This window comes from Triturus cristatus, chromosome 6 (genome assembly GCF_964204655.1).
Source record: "Triturus cristatus chromosome 6, aTriCri1.1, whole genome shotgun sequence".
In the NCBI taxonomy this organism is placed as follows: Eukaryota; Metazoa; Chordata; class Amphibia; order Caudata; family Salamandridae; genus Triturus; species Triturus cristatus.
In genome coordinates, this window is record NC_140589.1 from 865640011 (window position 1) to 865654887 (window position 14877).

Here is a 14877-nt window from a genome sequence, read left to right on the forward strand (position 1 = left end):
TCCCAAATGCGAGACCGATGCATTGCAAATGCTTGTTCTTCTAGAGACATCTCAGTTAAGCTACTAAAGGTTACCCAAAGGTTCCAGTCTATTCCTCCCTCCTACAGGTTTCATTCTTACCTTTAACATTGCGGCGGGAAGCGGTGCTGTGCGCATCACCCGCCGCAATGTTAAAGGTGCATGTCGTGCATTGCAATGTGCAACGTGACAGGCACTGCGCGGTGCCTGCCACCTTGTGTATTGCAATGAAGGAGGGTATCATAGGTACCCCCAGTGCAGCCACCCACCCCCCCCCAGAGGCCCCTCAAAGTCATTCTCCGCATGCCTTTCCATGGCGGAGTCTCTGCCATGGAAAGGCATGCCCACCGCACTCATCATAATATGGATGGGCCTTTTCCGCCTGGCAGACAATCTTGACGATTGCCTGCCGGCAGAAAAGCAGCGGACGCTCTTTCCGTCTGCCGCGGTACCCCCGCCATGCTAATATGATGGGGGGTAAATGGTGGTTGGACGGAGAGTTATGGTGGGCGGATCGCCACCGCCAGTCGGTCGGTGGCGATCCGCCAGCCATCATAATAGGCCCCTTAATTTTTTTTATAATAAACTTAATATTACCCAATCAAGTTTAGTTAAAAATGTATGTGGTTTTCTATTTGCAAGATAACCGGGGGACACACATAGAGGTAATGACAGTTTACCTTGAAAAGGTGACTCTCCATCATGCTTCAATGATCATCAAGGGCCTATTTTGACAGCCACCCTTACACTCCTGGAAACTTGGAACATTTTTAAATTAGTTTACTATTTTGCTTATTTATCTGTTGTCATGTCGTCAAATACCTTATGATGCCATGAGTACCAAATTTGAACATATTAAATTGAAAATAATCCTGAATCATTTTGCATAACAAATGGTTCCACCTGTTTCAGCCATAAATGACCCAGAATGCCTATCTATAGTTGTTATTCATATTGCTGGTTATGTTTTAGTGAGGGGCAATATTGCTTCCTACCAGTGACATACCTCCTGTAAGTGATTTAAATATTTTTGTAGTACTTTCAGCACCTCTCTTAACGACTTGTAGTTCTCCAGGCTCTACGAAGCCCGGTCCCACCAAATCTCCTATTCCTTGTCTGAAATGTCTACCGTGTGTGATCTGTCTTTGCTCTACTGCCCCATCTTCCCCTTTGATTGTAATTAGTTTGCAAAAGAAATTGGTGGTTTCAATAAAGTACATAACGAAAAAAATCTTTATATATTACATACTCGGTGTTGCCTTTTTATACTCTTTTGAGGTTGGATTATTCACAAGGGCGTGACTTTTAGGTATATGTCTGTAGTCTTCTGTTTGTAATTAGTTAGTTAATAAATATTTTTTGAAAAAAGTAAAGGCGACAAAGTTTGCTTAAAAATGTAACATGATCGAAAAGCACGTGTTATAAAAACACACGTTGAATTAAGTGTAACAAAGAAATGTAATCAAATGTTTCTAGCACCAACTCCCCTTAACTGATTCAAATTATATTTTGAAACAGTGCCCAGTGAGAAAAAATAATACTTTTCTTTGCGAACAAAGACTATGTTTAATAGTGGAATTTCTACGTAGGATTTTAAGTATACAGGAAGAATGGCGCTTGAAACTGGTAGCGGTGAGTTAGGTAAAATACAAGAAATTAGTACAGTGCTACAAGGTCAGAGGAAACCCAAAATAACCCCTGAAATGAAGTGGCAAGGGCCCACTTGGTAACTGAAACAAAAGTCCTGTGCACACGTTGGAAAAGTATTAATAAATGTCTATGAAAAGCATGGTAATGTTCAAGCAAGAATGGAGGCAGGGTCAAAGATCAGTGAGCGTTTAATAGTGCATTGCAAAAGTGCACTAAAGATAGTACTTATGTTTTGTTTAATTCTTTCATAGCAAAATGAATATATAATGTACATTTTAGAAACCTACGTAGCAGGGTCTGTCACCTGACAGGATTATGGTTAAGGCAAAGCAAACATTTCTCTAACGTCATTTCAAGTTGGCTTTTGGCAATGTGGGCTGAAAATGTAATCTTCGTCAGAGGAAGTGTCCTGGGTATGCAAGGATGTAACAAAATAAACAACACTGCAGTTTATAAACAAAACAATTAAATAACCATACCAATTGACTGACAGACACACAGTTGAGGAAACAGGGTGGATAATACTCTTTAGCGCTATCTTGTAGCAAATAGGTGAAAAATAATAGTATAATGTTCAAAAACAACCATAAAATGAGCCTCTTTGGTCTATACATTCATATTTACTTAGTAGCTTTACATGGGAAGGATCAGGAGTGTCATTATAGTGTTTGCAAAGACTGGCTGCAATTTGCGTTCAGTTTTTTTGTGACCACTGATTAATTTAGTAAACTGGCCACAATACTAATAGGTCAGTTTGTCAAATTCAATTTAGAGTGGGTCATAATCTGACCTCCTACCTAATTAATATTCATTACACCTCACTATGATTGGATACAGTCACAGGGATGGTGGTCTGCAGGGGTCAGCAGATCACCCTGTCTGTGATTGGATTTCAAATAAAGAAACATTTCTTCAGTGAAACCACCTGATATCCTTAAAGAAAACGAGTTTTCTTTTTTAAGGTTTCTTTGAAGGTTGGTGGTGGTGCTGGAACATTTTTCAGAGTGGGAGTGCTGCTATAAATCTTACCTCACCAAAGCTGCAGGGTTTGGGAAAAATCAAAGCACTGCATAAAGCCGAAGTGTAGCACGCGAGCCACTTCCATTCAGCAGGAATTTTGGGGGGGGAGGCTTGTAGTATATGTTTAGTGATGCATTTTGCAGCACAGTGTTCCAAATATATGAGTAACTTTACTGCACTTTTCTGTTATCCACAAAATACTGTGGGCTTGATTGATCAAGCCCACAGTATTGTGTGGTTAACAGAAAAGTGCAGGCATGGTACTGGTGCGTATTGCGGAACCAGTTTGAGGGTGAATGTACCCTCTGTCTCTTTTGTTGGACAAATCAGGAACTGATCTTACCTTATGCTCTATTGACTAGGATCACAATTTAAAGTAATCTCTTCCGTATAGTCTTCGGTTATTCATACGCGACTAGATTTACGAGTAACTCCTATAATTGGATGGCCAATTGGTGGCATCATCATTATTTACTTGGTTAATTGCTTGCCCTGAAGAAGTCCAATGTTTTGGACGAAACACATTGGCTGTTGTTTGCTAAATATACATCTGAACTAATTTAAATAAAGAGAAGATTTGAAAAACATCCTTTGGAAACTGAATCATACTTCATGTACAATTACTGTGTGTTGCACCGGTTGGACTTTGTTTTGATTTGGATAGTCCTGTGAAGGACCGCACCCTGGCAGTGGGTGCTTGAACTGTGTGCACAGTGCCAGACACATGGCTATTGTTTCCGATGCTAATAAATTGGGAAATATTAGGTTAGGTGCGATCTCTGGTAAGGGTTCCACTGACGTGCTTAGGTTTTGATGAAGCTTTATAGCTAAACATATTACGGTACACACAGGGTAACCTGTGGAAATTTGGTTTCAGTGCACATTTATCACACAAGTAAAGTGTATTTGTTTGTTTTGATCCTATACATATCGTAGCTGTCACAGTTCAGAATTAGAAAAACAATGTGCCTTATTTTACCAGCTGCTGATTTATTTTTTTATATTTTTAAAGTTCATTTACAAATACTTAAAAATTGTTGTATGTTAGAAAAAACAATTCTCTTTGCAGTAAAAGAAGGGAAGAGTAAACACCAATGTCCCAGGTTAAAAAAGTGTGAGATGCAATTCGCCAAAATACATTATATAGCATTTGGCACCTGTCTTTGAATGCACAGCAAATGATTCATGATAAAAATGAAATTGAAAGGCATCTTTTTTTTATCATTTTCTGTTTGAACTGATGAAAGGTTGTTTTGGAGGTGCTGCAGCACTTACTTCACGCTGGTTCTAGTGCAGCAGGGCATTGGTCCCCTGCCACCGTCCTACTCCCCCAGAACCTTTTGCCCCAGCGAAATAGGTCCAAAGGGGCCCTCTTCCCATTTGCGAAAAGGTTAACACCCCAACTTTTAAATGGTTTGCAACAAGAATTCCAGTAGCTCACCATTGATATATAGGATCATGATTTGCAATTTGGAAAGAGCCCACAATAAGCACCTTTTAAATTGTGAACTGGTAACCATTCTGAAACCCATATTAGGAGTTACTAAAACTTTCCCATCTCCTAAAATGTGTTTCATACACAGTAAATACTTATTGTTCTGTTGAAAACACTCCAATGTTGAGAACGGCAACAACGATTAGTACATCTGGCCCTAAAAACATATAATATGAAAACATTGAAATGCAATTTATGAGATTTTATGAAAATTGAATATACCTTAAAATATCTATAAGAATGAGAAATTATTAATTCAAGCATTTAACTCAAAACGGTTACGTTTTACCCTGGCATAATGAAGGCATCCAATGTAGAACAGTGCTGTGCAGGAGATCATGGCAGGAACCTACCATTCTGCATGTGTGCAGACACACAAACATGAAGTACTTATGTATATGGCATTATGCTTAACCTGAGGTTTGTCATTCTCATGTTAACACTGTCTTCTGCACATGAAAATAGGTTTTATCAGCAGCGGCCCGTGCAGGTAGGACCGGTGGGGCTGGGTGAACGGGATTTCGACAGACGACCACGAGGCAAAAAAACTTATTATTTATTTAAATATCCCTCGTGGTCGTCTGTTGAATCCCGCTCCATCCGAACCCACCGCTCTTCCTGGCACGGGCCACAGCTGGGTTTTATGCTTGAAACAGAATAAATATGAGGGTTGAGGTCATTATGTAGACCTCAAAGCACACTGGATTTCACATACTATGTACTTAAAAGGCAAAATGTTTGGGCGTTGACAAGAAGATACATGGTTTCCTTACTAGTGCCTCCCCAGCCTGATCGCAGTGGAGAATCTATCCATTATTTGCTCCTGTCTCCATTGACTGAAAAATGCTGAGAGTCTATTTGCATTGCGATGCTCTCTCTCAGGTGTGTCGGACTATAGCATATAATCCCTGAATAAATAAGCTGTCTAAATGTCTGTGGTCAATCTGCAAAATGAAATAATTGCAAAGCAGATAGGGTCTAATATTCATTGATGCCCAGATAGCAGAAAATGATTTTCTTTGAAGTCTTTTCCAGATTAAAACTACTAGTTTGCCTTCCCGCCTGTCATTTAGTTGAGCTGAGGCTCCCCTGGATTGTGTGGGATGTGTGCTTCAAAACTGATTCCTTATCTCTATTGTTCACTCAGCGGCCCAATATCCCCAAAATTGCTTGTTTCGGTTTACTCATCTTTGGTATGTGTTTGACTGCTAACCTCAATGAGTTCATTCATCGCTGTAGTAGTAAATCACCCTTAAGGATACAAGCTGGGTTATTTGGATATGTTCCTCAAAATGACACTCCGATTCCAGACCAGGGCCAATCAATTGTTATAATGGGTGACTTTAAGTAATGAGTTGTGATAATGGAGCCTACCAGCAGTGTGCTTCATTCAATGCTAGTGGTCAAGGTCTTCACTCAAGCAGTGATTAACTCAACTCTCACACGCTTTGTCTTACTTGTCACACACAAGCTGGAGACATGCAATACATTAGTCCAACCACAGATTTGGTTGGCCAATCCTTCATCTCTTTCTACCTCTCTAACCTGAAATACAGCAGTACCTCCACCAGCAAAACATGGCAATGTGCATCCCAGTCAGGTACTAGAGAGATATCAGCTATGAACAGTTTTGTGCAACATTTAGTGCTGTAAGACACAACCTATCAGGCCCTGCAGACCCCTCTAGACAACATCCTCCACCCTTGACATGCTAATCCTAGCTAAAATGTATAAACCTAAGGAGGGCTTAGAATTCTGTGATAGGAAACTAGTTGAACCTGAAACAGATTAGCCATAAACCAGAGGACAGATGGCATACATCTTTAAGTTCAGAAGATCCCTCCTATGTGAAGGACACAGACAAAGCAATTATAAAGAAGCTATAAAGAACCAAAAATAGGTGCCTGGCTAAAAAATGATTGAGGCCTCCCACCACAAGAGGAAGATCTTCTGTATCTAATTAGAACTGTGTAATCCAGATGTTTTGAAGTACCGTCCATGCACGAGGAAACAACATCAATAAACACTTGATAGGCTTTTCTATCTCTCTACAACAGGGGTGTGAACATGTGCTCAGAAGTCACAGATTCATTTTCATGATAAGCACTGTATTTAAGCACAACAGGTGCAGTGTGTGCTGTATGCAGTAAATAAACGCTATCCTGAGTTTTGGCCCCGGAAATAACACATAACATATGGATTCTGTATTTTCGCACTGGCACGATCTATCAGGGGGAAAAGGCGAGTTAGATGATTATCACACAAGTTGGGCTTGCAAACTTATTTTTGTGCAGGGATCAGAATGTAATGCCCTTATAATAACCCATGCCTCAGATTCCCTGTTTGTCTGGTGTAGACATCCTAATAATGTGCATGAATCTGTTCCTCAGGGCCAACGTTGATATCCTTGATTTACAAGGAGTGACTCAGTCTTGCGGATAACACTACTAAACACCTTACATAGCGGTAGGGTTCTTTTTCATTGCTCCTCTCAAAACATGGAGTCACAATCACTAAATAATTTAATTTGCTGTATTTGACATTAATCTACATACACTTTGTAGAAGGAATGAAAATGTCATCTTGGGTACTTGCATTTTACTGCTCCCCATTTTCAGTCCAAGTCTTTTATTGGGAATCGTTTTAAGCAACATAAAATTCTAGCATTTTGTGCTCTATGTATCAGTTCAATTTACAGAGGATAACTAAGCTTTTTGATGTCATGTGCTTTCAAGTTTCTTTTTGGAAAGTAAACCATTTCAAAAGATTGAGCTCAATACTTATATTGCACATTGATGTGTGACAAGAGTTTGTTTCAGTGTTGACATCAGGTATTTATGAATCTGGGAGATGCAGAAATGCCATACTTGGGTAGATGAGGCTTGGTGCTGGACCACTGCTGGCATGTTACTCCATTTGCAGTTTTGGCTTGTGTTCCTCTGTACTCAACTCCTGTGCCCCGCTTACACTCTGCAAGATAAACTGGAAGAGTAACATTCTGTTAGTCATGTATTTTGATGATTTTAGAAGCAATAACCTCATCATTCAGGTCGCAAAACAAAAAAACTCTAGATTTCCAATTAATAGTGTTCACTGCTTCTCGAACATTCTTCTATGTAACTACCGTGTGTGCTGCCATCGCTGAATTGGTTGTCCCGGCAACTCTGGGACTGTAAGGAAGGGCGACGACTGATCAAAATCAACAAAACCCCATACCCACCTCACTCCAGCATGGACCCTAACTATTCATGAGCAATGTGGCAGCTGTCCAGGGCCTCGTACCAGTCCACCACCATGATGACCACACAGAAGTGTGTACAAGGATGGGTGCATGGCCCTACCACAGGCCTCATAGCCAAGGGTCCAGGGCTGCGAAACCCAGCAGAGGGGAGTCGCCTGACAGATCCTCGAGCCCTGGCCCAATTCAGTGAGGCCCAGGGAACAGGGCCTCCTACCCTAGACCTCACAGCCATGTCCAGCACCGTGAGACCCATGGAAGAGAGGTAAAAGTAGCCAACTGCGCCATTTTGTGAGGGCTTGTTCTGCTTTTGGGGTGTTTCTCCTGTGTTCTACACGTAGGTGCGCAGAATGGGGAATGTTCCACTTTTTGTAGCTGAGGTGACCAGCGGCGATGCGTCCATTAGTGCGCTGGGGCATTGCCCCACCAGCCGCCCGCAGCACCCTCGGCGTCTCTGAACTTAAGTAAACTCTCAGTTTACTTACGTTCAGAGACGCCGAGGGTGAACTGACAATGCATGCCAGTCAGCATGACGGTTGACCTCCCACCCCCTTCAGAGTCTGAAGGGGTGGGCGGTCCGGCGTCATGTTGACTGACAGGCATTGTCAGGGACAGGCAGTTGCACAAGTGCGCAGGAGTGGGTCAGGTCTGCGAATTTTTTCACCCATGCCCAGTCATGCGCACTGGTGTCTGCTCAGGCTGGTCCATGCCCATTAGGAGAGTGAGTATGTGAACCTAGTGCTTATGGGGTGGCACTGCTTTCAGAACAAGGTGAATGGGATGAAAGCGCGGCAGCAGAGTGTATCCTGCAAAATAAATGCTTCTTAAGCACGTTTAACTGTAGAAATATGTATGAGGAGGAATGTGAAACTGCAGTAAAAAAGGGCCTGAACTCGAGGAGGAGCACTGCAAATCTTTTCGTGGAATATTGGATTTTTATACTGTAATTTTAAAATGTAAAACATTGAACAAAAATGTGCTTCAGTGGGATTAACTATTTTTCACGCGTGTATTCTTTTAGGCAGGTGTGCAGGATTATTGTTTCAAATAGGGAAATCTAGTTTGACTTTCTTTGGAACTGCTTTATCATTTTAACATTTTGTATAAACTAAATATAAATTACTACTGCCCGTTTACAGTATGGGGTCTGATGTACTTTTTTTCCTTCAGACCGGCCAGGAAAAACCTGGCGGTCCAAAATAGAAAATAAATAATAAATAAATAAACAGGAAGGGCAGTAGTTCTCAGGGTGGCGGAGGTAATGTTCTCTGCTCTCCGGGTGGATGACAGGCTGCACGCCAAGCTATAACCAAACTCCATGATGTCTTTATGTGTTGTACCTAAAAAACCTACTGTAAGTTTCATATTGTTAAAGGTTGAGTTAATGACGGCTTGTCATCCTGCTGTCTTCACACGCAATCAGACAATAGCCATGCATTATTCAGATTACTTTTGTCCCTAAAGAGGGGACCATGATATGTCTTTAGAACCTAGACAGTATCCCGCCTGCCCTGTAGAGGCCCAATAGACTCTAAGGGGCTGATTCCGATTTCGGCCGGAAGGGCTCCGAACGATGGTCGGAGCCCTTCCGACCGAATCGGAACGTTTCGGACGGATTACTTTCCGACCGAGCCATTCCGATGGGCTCGGTCGGGAAGGAATCCGACTCGGATTTCCGGATGGCTGACGACAGGCTCGGAAAGCCCGTCCGCCGTCCGGAAATCCCTCAGTACTCCCCCGGCCGCCTCTTTACGACCGAGGGAGTACGATGGCAGTTTGTCACTGCCTTTTCGGGCCGGTCTTTCCAGCATTAAAAGGCAGTCGGAAACTGTCTTTAGGGGCCCCCAGTAGGGCCCCCATGGGTGCGAGGCTGCCGAAAGGTGGCTTGGGGCCACCTAGGGTGCCCCTCTGTGGATCCCTGCACACGGTGGCAGGCACTTTGGGGTGCCGGCCACAGGGTGCAGGGATGAACTGCACCCCTGCTTTTCACAATGCAAGCATGCATTCCGCTCGGAATGCATGCTTGCATTGTGAAGTATACGTACTTGCAGGGCCGTAACCGACGACAGCAGGTCGGTCGGTTACGGCTCCTGACCGATGTCGGACGGACCTGAGTCCGCCCGACATCGGAATCGGCCCCTTAATAGGATGGCTGGAATATCTGAGGGCTTTTGGGAGAATTGCTGTGTTTGGCAAACTCTAATTAAGGGTCCATGTCTCTGAACTGAATGGCATGGACAGTTTACCTTTAGATTAAAATTATGCTGGAATTTTATGAAGAAATGGAAAGTGAGCCATTCACCTACATGAGTGTGGTGTGGTTGGATAACAAAGAGCTACCAGCAAGTTCACACCTGCACCTTATTGTAACGTTATTCAGCGGTCTTAATATGTATTCATGTCTCAGGCCTAGAATAGATACTTTTGGGCACAGGTAACAAGCACCCATGAGATCCCACATTCTCTGTCGGTGTCATTACCCATGTTGATGATGATGGTACACCCATTTGTTCTATACTTCTAGGAAGCAGTTTTTGAGGATTAGGAACTTTTGAGGATTTTAAGTATAGACAGTAACTGAGGGCAAAAGAGACTTGAAACCAGAGGCCATATTACACATAGTGCCCCAGAAGTGCAACAGGTGTGTGAACCCACTTTTAAGCCCCTGTGGCACTTTGGTATTACAGTAGGGACCACAGATACTTGAGTAGTCCCTTCTTTAATACTGATTGTGCTGGTGCACGTGTTGCATCAGCTCTACCTTCAGAGGGAGTTCCCTCATTTGATTGGCACACAAAGGTGGTGCACTGTCAGGGCGCCTCTTTAAACCCAGCCATCTGGAGGAGGTTAGCAGGTGCCATGGAACCTCCAGACACCCCCTGAAGACCAGTTTCAAGCTAGCCTGGCTAATGATGGGTGATGCCCCGGAACCAGTCCTAGGATACTTGTTTTTCCGGTTCAGGGAGGACCTGGCCTGGCAATTCGGGCTTGACTGTTCCCATGGGGCACAGTGTCAAGACTGATTTGCATACGGCTGGCTCCAACTGGAATGGCATGGGGAGCAAAAAGAGGTGGATTAAGCCCAGATCTGTGAATGGGGTGAATGTTTGACAATGTTCAACATTCTGTCCGTCATCTTTTTGTGTTGCAGTCACTCACTGCACCTGCCTGCTATGGGATCTCTTTTCAACATCTGAGGGCAGAGCAGTCATTGAAAATAGTGAGCACTGTCCCTGATTGCGCCTGGCTCACCTGTTTAATGGTAGACTGTGGCTCATACAAGGAAAATACATTAACGGCAATATGGGCCCAGGTAAGCATTTTCCTAGGCCTGCGGTGCCACCTTTATGAATTTTGAGACAAATAATATTTTTGAATGAAAAATAAAAAAACATAATAAGAAATCAAGTTAATGGAGGGGGTCTATTGATTCAATAATGTTTCAAAGAGGATCATGCCGCATGGATATCGAGTCTGCAAACAATATCTTTTTGCAGGCCTTGATGCCAAAACACATAATCTCAAAAGGATAACCTTGGCTAAGCAGTCTGAATTTGTTTAGCTGATGGCCATGGAGATTTGGTCTTCAGAGTCAATAGTGTGACAGAGGGGTCAGGTGCTCTTGGCTCGTCGCTCCGGCCATCCCGAGGCTGTTTGTCTGTTTTCTTCCTTTTCACGCTGGCTAATGGGTGGGCCCTTTGTACAAGGATAACTGCTCACTAACCAACATTGCAAAATTGTGCAACGCCCACGTTGACAAAAGCCATATGTAGTTACACTGCCACAACTTTATTGACCCTGTCTGTTCTGCATTTGTGTGCGAAGAAGTAAGATTCGAGTGTGGCCTGGTGTAGAGGGAGTGTATGCCTACCCTGGATGAGATGTACCTACACACCACCGTGGCTAAGATTCATTAGAGCAATCTTAACCAAGCACAAGCACACTCACATGCACATACGGGTTACTAGTGAATCCTGTATTGCTACCATTACCCTCAAAGAGAAGCTTTAACATCTGCCATCAGGCAGCTCAGTTGAATGAATTTCATCCTTTTTAAAAGTGAAAAAACATAAATGTTCTGGAATATCAGGAAATCTTTGGGATCTGTCATTTGAAGGCATTAGCTATTCAGTCTCATCCTGCTTTCCAACCTGAGGCCTGTTTTTTAGGCTTGTAAGAAGTGCTGGGGAGCCAGTTAATACATTTCATACGGGGCCACACATGTTTGTAAGTAAAACAAGCACTGGCAATGCCAACAGATCTAACCTTTAACGGCTGTCTCCGATACATTAGCTTTGCCAAAGCAGGGATCTCACTAGGGGTTTTAGATCTTTTTATTTGGATTGAAATAATAAAAACTGTCAAAGGCGGCAGTCCTTTCATACATATGCACGGTCGGAGCTGTTACTGTTTGAATGTTTTTTTAATACTTTATCATTCTTTACCAATCCTAGATGACTGACAGATTGAAAGAGAAAACACATCGGCTCTATCGTTTTGTGTTTAGCTATGTTAGCTACCAAGATAATAATACCTGGGGCAGGCTTGCTTTTAAGTTTATGAATAAATGTTACAGTGTAAGCAGAGGGCATTAAAGTCAATTCATCAAAATGCCTGGGGTAACGGAAGTGACATCACATGTCATTTAACCTTTACTTTCACTCACACACGCCTGCTTACACACACAAAAACATTCACACATACACACACTCGCTCTCACATAAAAACACTCTCACCTGCAAGTGCGCATACAGCATACATTTAAAAGCATTTTTGACTTACCTCTGCTGCCAGGGACGGTCATATTTCAGTTAATTGTAATCAATTCTGTATGACAGTAATAATAAATAATAAAATATTATTCACTATTAGTGTAATAAAAAATTGACAGAAAACAAGGAAAGTGGAGCCCCAAACGGGTCCAAAAGGACGAGCTGCCACTGTGTGGAACAGATTTTGCCACCTCTGAGGGCAGGGGTCCCAAAGCCAGTGCCAGGCGTCACAAGGGTCAAGCCAGGGGTCGCATCTGCGACCGCTGGTGACCTCTAAATGACGTCCATGTCCCGGGCCCTAATAAAGTATGGAGCTAGTAAATAATGCCCAGCCTCCTGACGGTGAGCAGTTGTTACAAACAGGACACCGTACAAGGGTCACAATACTTACATATATTTTAGGCGTTCTTGCCTCCCCACACAATGCATACGTCATATGCAGATCTATGCCACCAATTTTGCTCTGAACAAATCTGTGGAAAATGTTACCAATCAGACCTTGTTTTTCTACCAAGGAATTATCCAAGAAAGTCCACTCCTTAGTCCTAATTCCACAGCTAGTACAAATTGTTGCACAGTTTATAGGTACATGTTGTCTGAGGCTGGGTTGCATGTAACTTGTTTGATGTAGTCCAATTGTTCTACCAACTTCTAATATAAACAAATATTATTCTATTTCTGCGCTAAAATGTGTGCTATCATTTCAAATGAATTGCCAAACTCAGATAAATACATTTTAAACTGAGGGGTTTCAACAATAATGTAATTATAGGGATTTGCTTCGGTGTGGGCTGCATCATCGGAAGGATCGAGGAAAGTGGAGCAATTTTTCCTAGGCTGCGCTCCTTGAAGAGGCATGCACCATGCACTGTGGACTAACCTGTCAGCATGCCCTAGCATGTTTCACATCACAGGTCACTGTGATCATAGCCCACTCTGGGCCCAAGGTGACAGGCCATGCTCACAGCTTATTGGGTGTAGGCAAAGGGTGCACACAAGGTGTGAGATCATGTACCGCCTACCCAACACCCAAGGATGCCTTGCTTCTCTACCAGAACCAAAAAAGTAGTGGTAGTAAGGCTGTGATTGCCAGGTCCCATAATCTAATGGGGTGCCGGGCATCTCAAAAATGTGAAAGGCTGTCCTTACACATCACCAGGTGTCATGCTTCATCACTGGCAGTCCTCACTCTCTAGAAACTGCATTTGGTAGAGAGCGGGCCTACACCTGGTGACAGGGAGGCACTTCTAAAAGCTAAGTTGGGTCCCGTGATAAAGTGAAGGTTTAAAAAAACAATGTAAACACCAAAATACATTTATTTGTTAGCTATTTACTTGATATTAAAAATCAATGTGGAGATTTGGAGAGCTAGTACCCCATCACCACCAGTGTCGTCAACATGTTTCTGACACATTGGCCCAAAGGGTCCCCACTAAATTAGTGCATAGTGCTTGCCAATTTGAGTGAAATCAGAGATTTATTCAGGGTAGCTTTTTTTTGTGTGTATTAGGTTTGGAGTCCAGCTCACCCTGAACACCCCCTAGCCTCTAATTCTCCCCACTAGAAAGTTCTAGGGTTCTGTGTGTGGATTTCGGGTCCTATAATCCTCTCGGCCCCAACTCCGTTGCATCCTCTCTGGTAGAGCAGTACTGCAAAGGCTGAGGCAACTAGCTCTTAGCTCAGCCTGGACCTCCCATCCTGTTGCTGACTGACAGATTATTTATAGCTGAAGTAAAAACTGTTATATAATTTAGTTAGTTTCACTTAAGCTAATACCACTGCACTGAGTGGCATTTATTAGAATGAGTGAACCACACCTTTCTGTCCTGACAATTGCATAAATATCTCAAGAATCAAACCACTTGTCTTGTGCTTCCTATATATAATCATTTGTTGTTTTATAGATGGAATAATATTATTGTCTATTAAACCATGCGCAAGACAGATTTTTGTGCAACGCTTCCTAAACTGAACTATCTCAAGGTGCTCTCATATATGATGATCACAGGTAAGAAGGCACAGAGAAGAAAATCAATTGCCTATAGTTACATAGTTTGGTCAAGCTGGGAAACTGGGATTGAAACCAGGGTCCTTGGGTCAGGGCTCCACACCTATATTTTGCCCCGAGCCCCACAATGGCCTCTGATTGGCCCAAGTGTTGGCATGAAGCGAATCATGATATCAGCATTGGGAACTAGTTTGGAAAACGTTGTAGGTCTCACCATTTCACTTTTGTCTTTTAATACCTGCTTTAGCGTTTACAAAGAGAACCTTGAACTGAAATGTGTGTATGGTAGAGCCACGACTGCCTTCTGTTTTTAATGTGCAAATATTATGTCAGAAATAATGATATCTGGAGGCATTTTAAGGTAAAATATGATTTTAAACAATAGATTTATGCAGTTTATTGAGATTAACACTTCCAATAGAAGTATATATTCTGGATTTATCTCTGATGTCCCTAGATTGAAGACGTTCATGCAACTCGTATGACTGTTCTCTCTTTTCGGACTCAGTGAATGGCTCGCCCGCTTGCCAGGCAGAAAGGAGCCTTGCCCTCTATCTGCAGGCTGAGGCCGCCCGTTGCACTTAGAGATCCCCGCATGCCTGCTGGAGAGCTCCTTGTAGAAAGTGCCTCTACCAAAGTGGCTGATGCATTTCCATAAACGGTGAATGTCTAGCTG

At 42.8% G+C, this 14877-nt stretch overlaps 1 protein-coding gene across 1 annotated transcript in view; it reads right to left on the reverse strand.

Moving 5' to 3' along the window:
• PLG (plasminogen) overlaps nt 1-14877 on the reverse strand; it is a 300429-nt gene that overhangs the window by 219233 nt on the left and 66319 nt on the right. The window contains exon 4 of the mRNA XM_085611450.1: nt 7051-7165. Within this exon, the coding sequence (XP_085467576.1) occupies nt 7051-7165 (115 nt within the window). The remainder of the gene's footprint in view (nt 1-7050; nt 7166-14877) is intronic.